This window comes from Pyrus communis, chromosome 8 (genome assembly GCF_963583255.1).
Source record: "Pyrus communis chromosome 8, drPyrComm1.1, whole genome shotgun sequence".
Taxonomy (NCBI): domain Eukaryota; kingdom Viridiplantae; phylum Streptophyta; class Magnoliopsida; order Rosales; family Rosaceae; genus Pyrus; species Pyrus communis.
Genome location: NC_084810.1, coordinates 23,646,409 through 23,665,422, shown reverse-complemented (window position 1 = coordinate 23,665,422; position 19,014 = coordinate 23,646,409). Strand labels below are relative to the sequence as shown.

General features: G+C 36.0%; 2 protein-coding genes across 2 annotated transcripts; both read right to left on the bottom strand.

Annotated features, from left to right (window-relative positions):
- Window positions 1-5,452: 5,452 nt before the first annotated feature.
- Window positions 5,453-7,294, bottom strand: LOC137741430 (protein CHLOROPLAST IMPORT APPARATUS 2). Its single transcript, XM_068481146.1, has 3 exons — window positions 6,733-7,294; window positions 6,062-6,211; window positions 5,453-5,958 (listed from the first exon to the last, which is right to left on the bottom strand). The coding sequence occupies exons 1-3, from the start codon at window positions 7,261-7,263 to the stop codon at window positions 5,935-5,937; spliced, it is 705 nt and encodes a 234-aa protein (XP_068337247.1). The 5' UTR covers window positions 7,264-7,294; the 3' UTR covers window positions 5,453-5,934.
- Window positions 7,295-14,804: 7,510 nt separating this feature from the next.
- Window positions 14,805-15,748, bottom strand: LOC137741334 (LOB domain-containing protein 12-like). Its single transcript, XM_068481061.1, has 2 exons — window positions 15,590-15,748; window positions 14,805-15,176 (listed from the first exon to the last, which is right to left on the bottom strand). The coding sequence occupies exons 1-2, from the start codon at window positions 15,746-15,748 to the stop codon at window positions 14,805-14,807; spliced, it is 531 nt and encodes a 176-aa protein (XP_068337162.1).
- Window positions 15,749-19,014: the final 3,266 nt, after the last annotated feature.

Genomic DNA, 19,014 nt, shown 5'->3' with positions numbered 1-19,014 from the left:
CGGTGAATTGAGCTAAATAACGGTGACATTATTTTGTTGTTGGTTTGTAGGGGTGATGCTACCACATCCAAACGATATTTTTAATAGGAGTATCGTTCGTAATACATGTGAGTCTTGTTTTATTAGAGATATGTATGGTATAAATGTGATTTATAAAACATGGTCTCTCTAGCATTTTTTTGAAGAGATTTGTTAACATTTGTACAAGTTTAACCAAGAAACACAATTAATATAAGTAGAGAAACATGTTGGCCTGAGTCAACAATAATACAATAGGAATGTAATTGTGTTTCTTAATTTGGGTATAACTCTCATTTTATGTTTTTAATATTCTTTGTAGTACAAAGATTGAGTATGTGTGTGTATATATATGAGAATTGTTATTGGCACTCCAAACTTTTTATATTTAGAAAGAAAAATACACTTGTGAAGAGTGTAGAATGAAATTTTTAAAGTGTCAATAACTTTTTATATATATATATATATATATATATGTTGCCTCCTACGAGAGAAGAATATAGAAAAATATATTAAAATTCTAAAATTAGTTTTATCTTGACATTAGAATAGCTTCCGGCCTATCACTTCCTCAACCCTAGTCTCAGTTATTGCCCGCGTAAAATAAATAAATAAAGAAATTCTTGCCCGCTGCCCAGCCGACTGCAGAAAGCCAAGAGTTGTTTGACTAGCTGCCAAAACCAGAGACCAAAAGCAATTACCTATTTTCAAAAGTTGAAAGTCTCGAGGGAAGAGACTTTCATAAGAATATTGAATTAGGATCAAACAGAAAGAATAAATCACAAAAGCCACAACCTATGGTTGACGAGAGGGTCACATCTGCTAGTGGGCTTACCAACCCATGCGAACAAGGAAAGGTTGCAGCGCCTGGAAGCAGGCCTGACCAGTCAGGGGCCCAATGAGGAAAAGAACTTGCTGCAGCATCTGGAAGCGGGCCTGCCAAGTCAGGAGCCCGACACTCCCATGGAAAAGCAACAGCAGGCTATGCAGCCGGTCCAAAAGGCATGGGCTCAACCTGCCCACCCGCGGAAAACGGTCAGAAAGCAGACCCAGATGAATTGGGCCCGCAACCCTCTTTGTTAAATATGACTGCTTCAAACGAGGAATCCAATGATCCAGGTAACACAGGTACAGCCTTGATTGCATCTATTGATCATGATACGGGTTGAATTATTGACTCCGGAGCTACTGATTATATGACTTATGATCATACTTTATTTAACCTTACAACACCACCATCCCGGGATAGTATTGTCATTGCTAATAGACGTGTTGCCCTAGTTACAGGGACGGGTTCGATTGCACTCACTCTTACTTTCTCCTTACACAATTGCTTACTTGTTCCCACACTCTCTAGCCATTTGTTATCTGTAGAACAAGTCACTGAGCAATTAGACTGTGTTGTGCAAATGTTTCCGTTTTTCTGTTTAACTCAGGCGATCATTAGGCGTGGCACTAAGAGGAAGGGGTTGTACTTTGTTGATGATGTTACACAAGGCCGTGTTCATCAAGTTCAAGGTTGTGATAATGGAAAGTTGAAGACTATTCAGTTGTGGCATCGTCGTCTTGGTCATGCTTCCTTCGGTTATTTGGGAAAATTACTTCCGTCATTATTTGGTAATATTTCAGATTCTTCGTTAAAGTATAATGTTTGCACATTAGTCAAAAGTCATCGAGCTTCTTATCCCCCGAGTTTGCATAAAAGAACAATTTCGTTTGAGTTAATTAATTCTGATGTGTGGGGGTCATCTCCGGTTATTACTCAGCATGGTGTGCGTTGGTTGGTAACATTTGTTGATGATTGCACTAGAATGACTTGGTTGTACCTCATAAAAAATAAAAGTGATGTGGGTGACATCTTCAAAGCATTTTATCACATGGTCTATACTCAGTATTCACTCCCTGTTAAAGTGTTTCGGTCAGACAACGGTAGTGAGTATCTTAATCAGGAACTTTCTCAGTTTTTTACGGAAAATATCATTCTTCATGAAACTATGTGTCCTCAAACCCCACAACAAAATGGATTTGCCGAACAAAAAAATTGGCACATCTTTGAAATTACCGTGCCCTTCTTATTGGTAGCTGTGCACCCAAGACATATTGGGCTGATGCAGTCATTTATGCTATTTATATCATGAACCGAATGCCATCGCGTGTTCTCTCTTTTAGAAACCCCTTGGCCGTGCTTGCTGATCATGTTTTGCTCCCTTCCACTCTTCATCTCAAACCTTGGGTTTTTGGTTATGTGGCATATGTTCATCTTCACAAAAATCAAAGAAGCAAGCTTGATCCATGTGCGGTGCAATGTGTGTTCCTTGGCTTTCATCCTCAACAAAAAGGCTATAGATGTTATCATCCATCCATTCGACATAGCGTACATCACCATGAATGTTACCTTCTCTGAAGACGAATTATTTTTCCCTCCCAGCCATACTCCTCAGGGGAAGACAACCTCAGGTGAAGATTATGGTTGGTTCGATATTATGCCTACTGTTTCTGTAAATAGCCCAAACGGGCTTTTAGCCCAAATCGGCCTAGATGCTACTGACTAAACTGGCCCAGATGAAGCTAACCGTGACTGCCCTGATGGGCGTGTTGACCAGGGCAGAGGGAATGGGCTAGGACCTTTTGATGCTTGCCTAAGTGGGCCGCATGTTGTACCCAGCGAGAATAATGATGGGTCGCATGCTGACGTTGTTGTCTACAGCCCAAATTATGGTGGAGTTGGTCCGAGTGGGCCTTCAAGGGTGATAATTGCCCTAAATTCGAGTGATAGTTCTAATGAGTTAGAAGACAGTAGCAAACTCCCTCATACTTTAACGGATATTTCTGAGGTAAGTACTCACTCGGAAATTATTGAACCATCTTATATGTTGCCTCTTCGACAAAATCGTGGAAAACCACCAGACAGGTACTCTCCAGAAGGAAATGTGCGGTATTCCATTTCAAACTATGTCTCTAGACTCTCTACTCATCAACTTTCAACAAAATACTGTGCATTTGTTCAGCAAATGGAAACCATCAAAATACCCACCAGACTGGAGGAAGCTTTAAAAGATTCGAAATGGACAGAAGCAATAAAAGTTGAATTGGAAGCACTACAAAAGAATAATACATGGAGTGTGGTCCCACTTCCCAAAGGAAAGAAATTAGTGCAAGTGGGTGTTCACTATTAAACATAAGGCAGATGGAATAATTGATAGATATACGGCAAGGGTTGTGGCAAAAGGTTTTACCCAAACCTTTGGGGTTGATTATCAAGAGAGTTTTTCTCTTGTGGCAAAGATGAATACCATTAGAGTTTTATTATCTCTTGCTGCGAACCATGATTGGCCTCTAAGACAGTTGCTTTTCTACATGGTGATTTAGAGGAAGAGGTGTACATGGATATTCCACCAGGTTATGGCATTTAAACTCCAGTCAGAAAGTGTGTAGACTTTGAAAGGCATTATAAGGCCTTAAACAGTCATCCAGAGTGTGGTTTAAGCGGTTCACCCAGGCAATGAAGAAGTATGAGTATCGAAAGGGAAACGCAGGCCATACATTGTTCATCAAACGCAAGGATGGCAAGGTAACTCTGCTTATCATATATGTAGATGATATGATTATCACATATGATGATACAATGGAAATCAAACGTCTACAAGAGCAGTTGTTTTCTGAGTTTAAGATGAAAAATCTTGGAGGACTTAAATACTTATAGGGAATTTAAGTGGATAGGTCTCAGGAAGAAATATACTTATCTCAAAGAAAGTATGTATTGGATCTTTTGTTTGAAACTGGTATGTTAAGGTGTAAACCAGTGGATACACCTATTGTGCAGAATCATCATCTAGCAATTTATCAGGATCAAGTCCCAATGAATAGGGAAAGGTATCAAAGATTGGTAGAGTGGTTGATCTATTTGTCTCTTACAAGGCTAGATATTGCTTACACAGTAAGTGTAGTAAGTCAATTTATGCATGCTCCTAGTGAGGATCATATGGCAGCAGTAATACGAATTCTAAGTTACTTAAAAGGAGCTCCAGGAAAAGGGTTGATGTATATAAAGCATGGGCATATGGAGGTGAAAGGGTATACCGATGCAGATTGGGCTAGAAATATCACTAATCGGCGATCTACATCGGGATACTTCACATTTGTAGCTGGTAATCTTATGCCATGGAGAAATAAGAAGAAAAATGTGGTGGCAAGGTTTTTGGCTGAAGCTGAGTACAGAGAAATGACACATGGTATTTGTGAGCTTTTATGGCTTCGGATTCTACTCACTGAGATAGGGTTTAAACCAAAAGGTTCTATGTTGTTGTACTGTGATAATCTAGCAGCACGAGAGATAGCTAACAATCTAGTGCAGCATGACAAGACCTAACATGTTGAGGTGGATAGACATTTTATCAAAGAAAAGCTGGATGTTAAGTTGGTTGACATTCCGTTCGTGAAAACAGAAGAATAGTTGGCAGATATTCTAACTCATGCAGTTTCTGCAAGAAGGTTTCAAGACTCACTCGACAAGTTGGGCCTAAGTGATATCTATGCACCAACTTGAGGGAGAGTGTTGGCGTGAGTCAACAATAATACAATAGGAATGTAATTGTGTTTCCTAATTTGGGTATAACTCTCTTTTTATGTCTTTAATATTCCTTGTAGTACAAGGATTGAGTATGTGTGTGTGTGTGTGTGTATATATATATATGTGTTGCCTCTTATGAGAGCAGAATATAGAGAAATATATTAAAACCCTAAAATTAGTCTTATCTAAACATTTTTCTACAACTTGCAGCTCTTTCATATTAATCTTCGTCTTCGGTTTTGCAATTGTTTCTCTCGTGTAGATTATTGGATCTAAAGCTTCTTGCTTTGACTATATTTGAAAGACTTTTTGTGAATTGGGTTGTTTGGAGGGTGTTTGATGGTTGAGCAAGTTTGTTTAAGAAAATAACTTGATTGTTCTTGATAGTAAAAGCTGCGAGGTATTTGAGAAATTCATGGCGATGAAGATGAAGATGACAAAGTGTTAGAAACTGAAGGGAGATTATTCACGTTAAATCAACAACATAACAATTTCGTATTGACAACTATTTATAGCTATTATCAACAATATCAATATTGTTGTGTGAACATATAGGCAATATATTCAAAATATCAACAATGTCGTTCATTATAGACACCGTTTCAACAATATACGCATCTGAATAATATACCCGAGTACTTTAGACATTTCCATTATCTTGCCCTATCATTTAGGTTGTTCATATCATTCTTTCTATTTCAGCAACCAAAGTTTAAAATCTTTTAATTATAGCATTTGCTCTCTGGCATTAGCATTGGCGTATTATAAAGAAAATGACACAACGTAAAGAAAAATCCCATAAAGAACAAAAGAAAATGGCCTTTGACATGGACCACTATATATATGACCAATATTGATCCCACCATATCCAATAATTACACATTTGACAATCCACTGAAATTAACCACTTATGATAGTCCATGTGATTGATCGAGCTTGTGATCATGCGGTCCAATTCCCATCATGTGATTGATCGAGTTCGTGATCATGAGGTCCAATTCCCATCATGTGATTGATCGAGCTCGCGATCATGCGGTGCAGTTCCCATCACTAAATACCAGGAAAAGACCATGCCATATATACCACATAGCTATGAATCAAACTATATCGAAACCATACAATTTCATGATAAGTAGACCCCAGAAACAGATAGTTTTTGGAACTAATCAACTCCCTAAAATAATAGATATATTCAATTTTTGTTTTCCATGTAGTTAAATTAGAGATATTTTCAAGCGACAAACACAAACATATGCAAAAGCTTAAGTCCACGGATATTTGAGTGAGATATTTGTTGAGATATTTCGTCCTCTCTTTTTGTTGAGTTAATATCTTCACGTCGCAAATCAAACCCTCTTCACAAATCGACCCTGCAACACCAAAGAAATATAACAAAAAAATTAATTTCAAACTTTCAGAATATTAATTAGCTAGGGAAAAAAACGAGAGAGATATAGGGAGGAAGACAAAAACCTTGAGTCTAGGTCTTTTATCTGCATTGAGCTTGCGGACTTGGTACCTTATCTTTTTGGAGAAGAGCCTAGACTGGCGTTTCTCCTTGTACCTTAGAACACTTGCCTCTCTTCTTGTCTTGTCTTCTTCCATTACCGGCACCTCGCCCATCTGATGATCATACACAATTAATTAACATAATTAAGATTAACATAACATTCTGGTTAATTAAAAGGCTCATGATATATGCAAAACCCACTTGATTTATTACAATCTGTGGAGTTTGTTACTTAAAACCAATCTCAATTGATAATGTGATCCTGTGGAAAAAAAAATAAATCAATACAATAATTTACATACTAGAAACAACAAACTAAATCTCATTCACCTAAAAAAAGAAAACTAAATTGTAGACCATTTAAAAGGGGTTTCCACACCTCAAGCATTTTGAAAAGGGAAGCACTATGTGCTCATTTTTATGACGAGTGTTATTTACACTTCTTTACAAAAGCGAAGAGAACAACAAAGAGTGTGAATAGCGAATCTCTTTTGAAACAAAGAAGAAAGAATGCAGAAGAAATGCATGTTATATCAATCCATTTTATTTAAAATTGGGGAAATAAGAAATATGAAACAAGGTCAGAAAATAGTAAAAGGATGATAATATATAATAAAGTTAGTCAAGCACTAACATAATTGCCATTGCTAGCCATGGAAGAAAGTGAACAATCATCTGCCCAAAGAGAACCGCGGTCCGACCAAGCATCCAAAACCTCTTGATAATTCAAATTCAAATTCAGCTGCACCTTCTTCTCATCATCATCATCCCAAAACCCTACACTCTCACTTTTTACTACTTTTTTTTTGTAGTAGCTCTCCTCTTCAAAAAAGCACTTATCAGTGCCTTGATAAACCTTTTGCTCTATCTCCTCCCCTTCTTCTTCTCCATTGGGAAACTCATCCCAATCCATAAAATCCCAATTGAGCTTGTGCCCGCTGTACATGTTATCGCTCGGCCATTTTCCATCTTCTTCCTCTTGAATTCCCAAAATTCTCTCCCAATCATCCATGATATCAACCTCATGATCATTGTCTCCATTGGTGTAAACATCATCTAATTTTGTATTAGTAGTGTCAGAGAATTCTTCACCAGAATTATGGGTACAGTCCGGCACTTGTTGCTCTTCCTTCTTTGGGCTTCTTAAGAAAGAACGGTACCTCATCTTATCTTTGTCCACTCTCTTTCTACTACTCAAATTTGAATGTAACAGATGATGAGAGATGTGAGAATAAAGATGTAAGTGGGAATTTGTATATATGGTATGTTTATCCTATGTGGCATCTTATCTTCTAGCCATTGGTTGGTTCAAGGCCTGAATATATATCAGTTGAAAGACTCCAGCTAGGAAAACGGACAAGGGTTAAAGAGGACCCTACGATTACATGCCTTTTTACTCCATGAAAAGAGGAGTTGGGGACCAAATGAAAGACTTGTTGACTTGTTACATCAAGAAGCACGTGACCTAAAAGGGTTGATGAAAGCAATAATTTAGATATTTGATCATAGTAGGGTTCTATTCTGTATGTGCAGCTATACGTAGTACTAGTAGATTCGAGGAGGAGGAGAAAACGTATAAAGAAGCCCCATATAGTGTTGTTGGTATTCGACAGTTTGTGGGGCGTCGTTGGTCGCGCTGATATTATATCCCATGCCCATCGTGTGCAGCAGAATAGTAGTAGCAGTCTGCAAAGCATACAAGTAACCTTAGAAAGTATACGACATTTTACTTTAAATGGGGCTTTTTCAGAGAAGTCACTGTTCGGAACCCCATCTACAGCCCATCTTACTGTCTGGTGTGACACTGAAAAATCTCGGTGTTATTTCAGTAATTTGAGGATATATATATCTCATTTGTATGTCGTCTTTTAGTATTAAAAAGAAAAATATAATTACAAGTAGGAAGCTTAACCAACATATATCATATGTTGGTTTAGAGTAATGAGTTAATTTGAATCTTGAAATATTATCCGAATGAAAATTAAGTCTTTGTATTATATTTTCAAATAAATTATCCCTTAAAACTCCACATCAAAGTCATTGAGATTTAAACTTAAGTTGGTCTGTTACTTTAAGTAACATCCTCGCTGCCTTAGTAGGTTGACCTTTTCAATTAAGGCTTTGACGTGCAAGCCCATCATCTCTTAGCCATATTGCCTTAGATCTTTAGTGTGTGATATATAACATAGACTTTGGGCCTGCTGTGAGACAATGCTCTTGACTAGAATAATTGATATAGATACACAGAGGGTGTGAGCTTAGTGCTTTCGGCTGAAAAACATTTCTGTGATCCTTTTTTTTTTTGTTTGGTGATTCTCCTAAATTAGTTTGATATTTTAAATCATCTTATTATTTGCAGTTATCATGCGTGTCTATCACAATTTAGTACCTTAGACGGGAGATTACTAGGTCGTGGTAACAGTTCGGGCTTCAAGGTATTTGAGAACCATATATTGAGTTGTGCTATCTATAGAAGCTAGAGAGAGGAAGACAAGGCTCTTGTAGCATTCGAGTATCAAGAGCATGATAGTTTCAGTCTGTTAAATTAAATATATTATTGAACATATTTCAATCACACAATCTGATATTCAGTCTATTAAATAAGTATGTTATTGAACATATTTCAATTTTACAATCTGATTTGAAGAGAATTGTGTGACCCATATATTAGCTAGGATAAAGATTTAAGTATCATTTTTAGCAAAAAAAAAAAAAGATTTAAGTTTTATGGAGAAAATGTTTGAGTGAGATTTTTGAAACATTTATCTCATGTTACCTTATATTAGAAAACATTTGGATCTTGTAATGCAACATATATAGAAATGTTTGTTTGATTGACTAACTGTGAGGATGTGTGAAGGTAAAAAAGTATCACACCGATGAAAGAAAAAACATTGCAAGGGCTTACAAGAGGTTGTGCTACTCCCATTGACGATTGGTTTTATGGTGGAGCCTCAACTTTCTTCATGGTATTAGAGCAGGTTAACCAACGTGCGGACCCCAACAACCATAGGTGCTCCACGTTACCCAATTCGAGTTGTCCACGTGTTTTGCTTAAAATTCGCTACACGTGAGGGGGCGTGTGAGGATGTGAAGATAAAATAGTCTCACATCAATGAAAGAAGAAACTTTGCAAGGGTTTATATAGGCCCTTTACGGGAAAGGATCCCCATTTAAAAAAAAAAAAGAAAAAAGAAAAAGGGATTAGTTGTGGGACCCACTCCACATCAAACTTCAATGATTTGACCGTCTATTTTGTAAGTCTCGATTCATAGACCATCATTGCAAAAATCAATTCAATCTAAAATCATTTGCCTATTTAATTATCATAATGAAATTTCAATGTTTCTTAGAGAACAAAATGTTGGACAATTTCTTTAAACACAAATAGATGCATCAAATATTTCCGATTTGATTAATATTTTGCAAGAATAATGATCTATGAGGTGCAACTTGGTAAATAGACGGTTCGGTTAGTTAAAGTTCAATGTGGTGTGGCCTCACAACTATCCCCTTTTTAAAAAAAAAATTAAAAAAAAATCCCTTCTCTGCCTATATATGTATATATTGTTTTTGTATACACATATTGTGAATGTGGATCACTGTATCATGATAATGTCTGCCAAGATGTGCAATTCAGATTCACGGTATTTGCCTTTCAACTTTGCATCAGTTTCGAATCAACCGTGTTTAGCTGGTTTCCTCGTAAACTTCCAGTCCACTCATGTGAATCAATACGAAGCCAACTTTCACTGTACTTCAGAAATTTTAATATTCCATAGAGGATAAAAGGTGTTCTCTATGTCAACACACGCATACAGCCATTGCCCATACATTCCAAGGCGTGTTGCCTCGACAGTTCATTAGGCGACCATAGATTGGTGTTTGATATAATACAATTTCAAGTCATAAATATTATTATTCTTAATTAAAATATACTGATCATTGTGGTCTAAATAACATTTGTTTTCGTCTAAAAAAACAATATTAATTTTGTATTAAATATTTGAAGAGAACAGCGTACTTCTTTGGAGATTGTAGCTCCTCATGTGAACACGTTAGAGCAAGCAGCTGCAAGCTGTATTAATTTGTAGGGGGTTTCGACACATGCTCGTTTGAGGCACCATGCACTCTGATCAGTCGAGATTTGGAACGCAAAAACAGAATATATCTCTTTGTCAACATAATATTTGCTTAGTCAAGACTCCACCAAGGCTTTGAAATTTAGAAGTCATCGATCACATAATTCTGATGAATAGTTTGGTTAACTAGTATCATATGCATGGCTTCAACTTTCTTCAACCAATAAAAGATTCATCTAAACAGTATATTTTATAGTGAAACTTCAACACTCTTCACTTAATTATATCCCTCGTGGTAACATAATTAGAATTTGAAAGTCAGTTAAATACTGACTTTTTTTTTACAAAAAAATATTATCTACACTAAGTGGTGGGGGATGGGCTAAGCCTCACAATAGGCTAGCAATAATGTGGTTCAAATTCGCCTTTGATGAGAATTGAACCTAATATCTCTCACTTACAAGTGAGGATGAATACCAATGACCGTAGTACTAAGTGACCGTTACATCCTAACTTAAGAAACAAAATCTGATGAAATTTAAATTGTTTCTTCACTGTTTTTTATGTTTACAAATCTTGTTAAAATGATATACAATTGATTATGCTATAAAAAGAAAAACTCTTTGATACAAGTGAAATTAAATATTTTCACTAAAATTATACTTGAAATTAATTTTGATATGTATGGTTTAAAGTTCCACGGGGAATCTTTTGTGCAATTTTTTTTAAGTTTAAAATAAAAAATTTAATTGTCACTTAGTACTACAGTCTACTCAACTCCACCTCAAAAAAAAAAAAAAAAAAGAATATATAAGAAGTGATCAACGTTAGATACATCTTTAATAGAAGAGATGTTAAAACATTAGATCAAATCTAACATTACCCACAATGCAAGCAAATTTTTTTTTTTTTAATACAAGTGAATTATTAAGCGAAGCGGAAATTAAACTTAGAATCTCATGTGAGAAAAGTGATGTTCTTAATCGATTGAGCTGCAAACCTTTTCAAACATTAAGATAGAAAATGGCCAAAGACGATAAAGAGGAAAGCTTGATACCAACAAAAAAATAAAAACATAAAATGAAACATAGTTGTATAAAACATGATTTTGAGTACTAATGAGGCGAGGAGTACGGGAGACCAAAACAAAAGGCATCTACATAAAAGAGGATGCACCGTGCACCGTTCGCTTTTTTATTTTACCACAATAAAATTTCCTCGAAATCTGATTAATGCTCTAGAACAAAAAGGCCTCTTTGATTGTAACCACATGTGAAGAAGTTAGGGTTTCACTATAAAATCAATTAATGATATGAGAAGTAGCTTAACATACTAATATGTTCATGCAAAGTCTCTTCTTCCATCAATGTCAGATTCATTCTCAACATTCCCTCATTTATGGCGAATTATCAAGCTTAACACGTGGATAGAACAAAATGAGACACATAGAGCACATGTGGCCATTTGGCTTCACACCAGGAACAACCTGTTATGATATTGGTTAGACTCGAAATAGTGGGCTTAGGCCGAGTGTGACTTTGTGCTCGGCCTAAAGTGAAAAGTCTTGAGTATCCATGATAGTTTTTTACATATAAGTCCAGCCCAAGGTGAGTTAATCGAATTCTAGACAATGTTGGATTCTTTAAGAGTCAAGATTGGATTCAGCCGAGTCCTGAATCAAGTAGGAGTCTTTGAGATTGGGTTCTGCTTTATTAGGATTTGTAATATTCCAAGAATCTAGGTTCGAAGTTGATAAGGGTCAGGAATGAATTAAATATATTAAAAGGACTGGGTTCAGAGTCCTAAGTCTGGTAAGATTAGCCAAGGTTCATACAAAGATCATAACGGATTGGTGTTGATAAAGTACAATCCAGATGAGACTTTACTTTGGAATGATCTGTAGAAAATCACTTCTATAAATAAAAGACGGTATGTAACATTCAAGGCCTCTTCAAATTAACAAACAAATATGCCCTGCATAATTTCTCCTTATACGTGAAACCCTTTCACCTTTGAGAAGACAACTGACATTCTTAACTTTGTCAAGCATATCTCTCAGTTTGTATAAACAGCTATCTGATTGACAATCGATAACATCTCTCAGTTTGTATAAACAACTCTGGAGCTGTAGAGTTGGGCGAGTGAGGAGCATCTTTGAGTTTGTAGAAACAACTCTACCATAAGTTCGTTTGACTACCTATCCAAGTTTCTATTAGCAAGGAATCTCTGAGTCCTAGTTTGAAGAGGTCACGTCGTTAGCTTTCTTAGCAAAGCGAAGTGTTATTAGGTTACGTTGTTCAGCTATTAAAAGCCAAATTTATTTTATGATTAGATTCACAAGTGCATTTTAGAGACTGGTATTCTTTCGGCCAAACCACATTTACGATAAAGACACTTATCTCTTTTGAGTATTTGTGTCCATACAGTTTGGTACCGATTCAGCACATTTATATTTGCACAAATATAATCGAAGCAGCCAAGCTTGGTGCAGACGATTCGTGAACTTAGCAATAACTAGTAGCCCTATCTTCATGTTTTAGAACCCAGAGGCCGAAAGGAGTTTCTTCCTCAGCCGCAATCGCTTAGATAAGAAGTCAGCAGCACATTCGACATCACTGCCACCACATTCATTTACTCACCAGCCAAGCTCGGTCGCCAAGTTGGCAAGCCCTATTCAACCGAATGACGTAGTTAGCTCATTAGCTATTCGACATGCGTGCCACATAGGTTTGGTAGTCTTTAGTGTCAACAGATACCATGAAGAAGTTGAGGTTGTTGAATAAATGTCCCACATCGAGAAATTAAGAAAAATAAAATACAATAAATAAGTGTACGGTTCCACTCATAATTAATAACATCAAGGCCTTTTATGATAAAACACAACACTTAAGAATAGGTGGTTAAGTTAGGATAGTATCAGTGTGGTTAGAAGTGGCCCAATGTTCGTCTCTCTGAATATCCAACAAAGGTTCTACCATAAAATCAATTGACAATATGGGAAATAGGACAACTTACTTATATGTCATCAATAAAGTCGGAAATGGAGGCCAAAGATTATGAGTTTCATTATAAACATGCATCAATGTGGGATCCATTCAATATTATGGTCTTGTTTCTCTAATTAATGTGCATAAACCATCTCCAAAAACCCCATAGTTCCAAGAAATTTAATCTCCTAAAGAGACATATGGTTATCTCTCTAACCACTGGTTTCATCTTTGGCTTTCTTGGTTCATATCAGTGTTTTAAAAGGCTCGCCTTAGGGCGCGCCTAGGCGGCCTCTGAGGCTGGGCGTCAGTGTTCCCGCCTCTGTTTTGAGGGAGTGGACGGAAGGCTTCGTTGGAGCGTGTCTAGGCGGCGACGGCGCACCTCTGGGCATCCAAGGCATTCATCTGGCCTTTTTTTTCTTCAAAATCAAGGTTTTCTGAAATGTTTTTTGCTGTTCTAGTTTCAACGAAGAAGAAGGAGATACTTTCTCTCTCCAAATCCCATAAATTTCCATAATAATTGCTCCACTTAGCCTTTATTTCATTTTAAATACCCTATAAATACTCCACTCAACCATTTTCGCCATTTATTTCATTTTAAATACCCTATAAATACTTCACCCAACCCTTTATTTTCCTTTAAATTCCCATAATTATTGCTTTATATCATTTTAAATACCCTATAACTACTCCATTCAACCTTTATTTCCTTTTAAATTACTTATAATTGCAACATTAAGCCTTTATGTTGCTTGAAATTTTTCTATAATTGTGACCATTCATCCTTATTTTCCTTGAAGTTCTCTATAATCGCTTACAATAAAATAAATAATTATAACATTTTGAGACTATATGACATTGTTTCCAAGTACAACTAGACTTAGTAATAAAGAAGATGATATTATCTTTGATTTAGTTATAGTTATATTTGTTTTTACAAAGTATTATATTGTTATAAATATACTTATATATATATATATATAATATTAAAATTTTAGGTTCCGTGAGGCTTCGCCTCGCGCCTAGGCTGGACTATCCATTGGACACCTCGGCCACGCCCCCGCCTTTTAATACACTGGTTCATATGTAGGTTTTTTTTTTTTGTTGTTTGGAGAAAATATTGGGAGTGCTTGTCACACAAACTGTTATTATATGGAGAAACATTATATGCACTTGTTATAAGCAGCTATATTACTGTACATTGGGGTGGGAGGGATAGGTTGAACCCCAGTGAGTCATTTAGCGTGTCAACAAATATTATGGTGAAAAAACTAGAAGAAGGAAATTTTAGTCAAAGAGCGCTAATAGCTTTACATTCTACAATGACGTCTACAATAAGAAAAAGAAGCCTTGTAAACCCTACTTTACTCCATCTCCCACATGCATGGGTTGACCCAAAATTCCATATACAAAATTCTCTCTCTCTCTCTCTCTCTCTCTCTCTCTCTCTCTCTCTCTCTCTCTCTCTCTCTCTCTCTCTCTCATACGTACGTGCACAAAATGAAACCGATGCCTGCGTGCACATGCGGATCACACACAAATAGAGCAGTACGAATTGAATGATCAAGCAAAGATAAAGGAAATTGTATTGGAAAGATGGATTGGCAGTGCTTTGATTAATGATGATAAGCAAATGATCAAGTCCAAAGAGACTCTTTTTTAAGAGGGTCTTGGATTACATTGCTAGGAGAAGCAAAGCTGCTGAAGTATTGATGTGGAATGCTATTGATGTCACTGTTGGATAAAAGAAGGGACTTCTGGTCATGATCTTGATGATGATGATGGTGTTGGTGTTGATCAATCTGGGATGGTAAGGCTACAGGTTCCTGTTGCATCTGGATGCAAAGTATCTCTGCCTGAGCCACTGCAAGCTGCATTTGCAGCTGAGAAACTTGATTCTGCAGGAAAGAAATTGCCCCAACGCACCCGTAAACCGGGTCTCTCACTCTTGCATTTGCTTCATAAACCAAACTGCTCACAGCATCTCCTCTTTGATGAATGGGAAGCTCCTGAATGAACAGGAAATCATAACTTAATAGACACATAAAAAACCTAATTTTGTAATTGTTCTTTGTTTGAACTCGTCTCTTGTCACTAGTTTAACGAAATCAGAAATATACAACAAATAAGAAGTATATAACTTAGGCATTGATCAAGGGGATGCTTGCACTTCTATGGATGAGAGCAAATAACATGCCATCAATTAATTGTGCTGGTCTTGTTTGCAGCACCCTTCCATAAAAGTGCATGAAGCGAGTGCAAATAGCGTTTTCTCACACCCTTTTTCATTTGTGAGCTTTCATTTTTATTTATATCTACTAAGTCTCATTTAATTTATTCAATTCAGAAACCATAAATAAACAGGGGACTGCAGGAGAGAAAAAGGGTGTGTGGAAATTCAAGTTTAGAGAGAGTGAGAAACCTGCAACATTTTGCTAACATTGCTAGCACCAAAGACCTTGTGAACAATGGCAAACTTATGAGGGTCATCAGAAGGGAAGTAAGGGGCAAAGATGCAGTCTTTGGCGCACCGGCGCCTCAACAACTTGCAAGAAGCACACGGGGAAGAGCCCGATCCCATATTTTACTCTAAAAAGAATAACCCCAAAAAAGAAAATTTTCCCTCCGAAGAACTGCGTGATTAAGAAAAGCTGGAAAGCACTTTCTTACTACTGAAGAGTTGTAACAAAAGGAAGCTTAGTAGTGTTCAAGCCAAAGAACTGAAACTGCATATTTATATTGGTTCAAGGATGGTAGCCTTAAGGTAGAATGGTTCCACATGCTTCGCCATTAAAATAATATTATCATCACAATTAACAATCATAAAACAAATTCAGACTTAAAATAACTAGAATCTGGATATCCTCAACTAGGCAAATTAGCAATTTCATATGTCAAATTACGATTATAGCCATGAAGCGTGACAGATTTGAATGTGATTAGCAAGGGCAACTAGGTCAATATTGGAGGGAATAGATTCTTCTCTAGTTGACCACCGCCTAGGCGCGTGAATTGTATGATATATATATATATATATATATATATATATATATATATATATAGGTTGGCAAAAGCCATGCAGTTGTGTAGTTCTCACGTTCTGGTTTGACTCTTCTATTTCTATCTTCTGCTGCACTGTATTGGTATAAGCAAAAACTAGTAAGAGAAGAAGAAAAAAAACAAAGGACTAATTATTGAAAACGAATATTAAATTAGAGATTAATTTGAAAGCCATTAATTGGGGAGAGAGGTTAACTAAGGTTAGGGTTTTAGTAAGAGAGAGAACTTGAAAGGGATGTGAAACCCTAACCGGGACCAAGACACCGAGAGAGATGGACTCAACGACGTGAATGTTTGTTGGCGGACATTCACATGGAAACATACATTTTCACAACATTTCTATCTCACAGCCCCCAACGCCTATATTAGAACTTTTGAATCTTCGATCAATGCTCTCACTCACCCAAAATATATTAATTTCTATTAAGTTTATGTTTACCAAATATAATGGATTTTATTTTTTGTCAAACAAATATAATGGATTTAGTTTTTCTTATTTTTTTCATGCAGCTATGTTGACCAACTACAAATATTCTTTACATACCAAAAACATAAAGCCTACCATTCTTTAAATATCAAATATACATATATGTTAACCCCTTTTCCGGAAATACAAAAAACAAAAAAAAAAAATGAACTTTAACGAAAAGCTTCCGGTACTATTCTTTAACGAAAACCACATTTTTACACTAAAAAATCAATTCTAGTACTATTCACTATATCATTTATTTTGTCCTTATCGTTAAAACTTAAAGTTTTCAAGTCATTTTCATTAGTTTTCCTAAAAAAAAATGATTAGATCTCATCGGTCATTAGACTCATCATAACAATTAAACCAAAACGCGTTTGTTTTCATGTTACTTAAAATTTACAAAAATTATTGGATCCTCAAGAGTTCCTATACAGATCTTGAATAAAATTCAAACAATGTTATTTAAGGGGAAGGCCTACAGACATTATGCGGGTTATCTCTTTCTCTAAATGGTCTTTCTAGTACAATCCTACAAGTAAAGTTTCAGCAAGAAAGATTTTTAACCCCAACTTTAATGAGCATTTTCGGGGGACTAGCCCCACATCAATTTTGAAAATAAAGTTCATGACGACTTCATAGAAAAATGGTAATTTTGCCATTTTTTTTTCCTACCAGATTGTGACTGCTATATATGCACATGTTTTTGTTTGGCGTTACGTAAACTCATGTTTATCGTTTCTGATGGACGCATGTGTAGATTATACTCTGAAATTTATTGGCAATAATAAACTGGTGTAATTCTTCACATCCTTAATACTTCTTTACATGTGACGAAACTTTAAAACCTAACATGTAGACAAAGCACATATGGCCATTGAGCTAGGGTAAACAAACTCCAATATCATACAAAACCAATTAGCAACTAGTAACTTCTGTTGGCAATTGGTTGACCTTACTTTCATGGTGGAATAACCCCTCTTGAAGTAGCTAGAAATTGCACAGCTTAGCTTGTAAACTAGTAAGTTCCTAAGGCATATGCACCAATCCATCTACCACAGTCATGCAAGGCATGAAACGTTTTATTTTAATTCAAACCTAACATATATAATCGAATTCAAATTTATTGAGAGAAAAAATAAAAAGAAATACAAGTTGTAAACTTTTTTTTTTTTGGCACAATGCATGCATGTTCAAACATTGCATGGCCGCAAACCATCCATGAATTAACATGTCACACGAGTGACCAGTACTACTAAGTTTTATATAATTTTAAAAATCCTCAGTCACATGTATACGTTGTGTTAAAAACAAATAAGCATATAAGATAATACTAAGCCTCCACAGAGAAATTAATGTGACCCAATTAATGAGATCCGACATGAAGCAAAGGCTTAAGAATTTATTAAAAAGGAAACCCGTTTCGAGAGAGATTGAAACTAAAACAAATAGCAGTTGTGAAACCCTAAGACCTCTTCTCACTCTCTTGCATTTAATGATCTCCACATGATTCCAAGCTTCTAATCTTTTGTTCCGAGGAAAACAGCTCTCTTCCCCTAGCTAGTTGTCATCGCATATGTTTATATATATCCGTTTTTCGTTTTTTATTATTAAGTCGTAGCATCAATTAATGTATCTTAAATTATAAATAATGCCTGTGTTTTCAATTAGAGACTCATCTCTGATCTCTCACACAATATATGTATATATGTGTGTTATTCTAATATTGAAATGGGGGCGAAAATTTGAAGTTATTTGCCACTTAAAACTAGAGTCTCATAACTAATATTCTTTTCTATTTATCAGTGAGAGAGTTTTAGATTCGACTACTGAGACTTGGAAAACGGGTCATATTGTTGCATTTGTATCGTTTTTTCATATTTGTTATCTTAGTAGATCGTATCGTATCAAATAACAAGTGACTTAATAAGGATTCGATTCGTTACAGATCGTGTTGTTTCGTGTTGGTTTAATGGGTCATGCAAGAAATTGTCATGTCTAATGGCTAATGTCTAGACCTGACAGACTGGTGACCTGACAAACAAATCGTGTTCTTATCGAGCTAAAAGGTCCTACAATAAATTGTTATGCCTAATGTTTAGACCTGACAAATGGGTCGTTTAAGTGTCATACCCGTCATCTTAATGGGTTCTTAATGTGTAATCCGATAACAAACCGAATCATTTAAGGCCAGTTCTAAACGGATGACCTGATAATGACTCGACTCATTAACGGTTTGACTGAGGATGACAAGTTCAACACTAAATTATTATGACTTGTTCATTATGTAAAGCTATAATGTTGATTTTTTTTTTTTG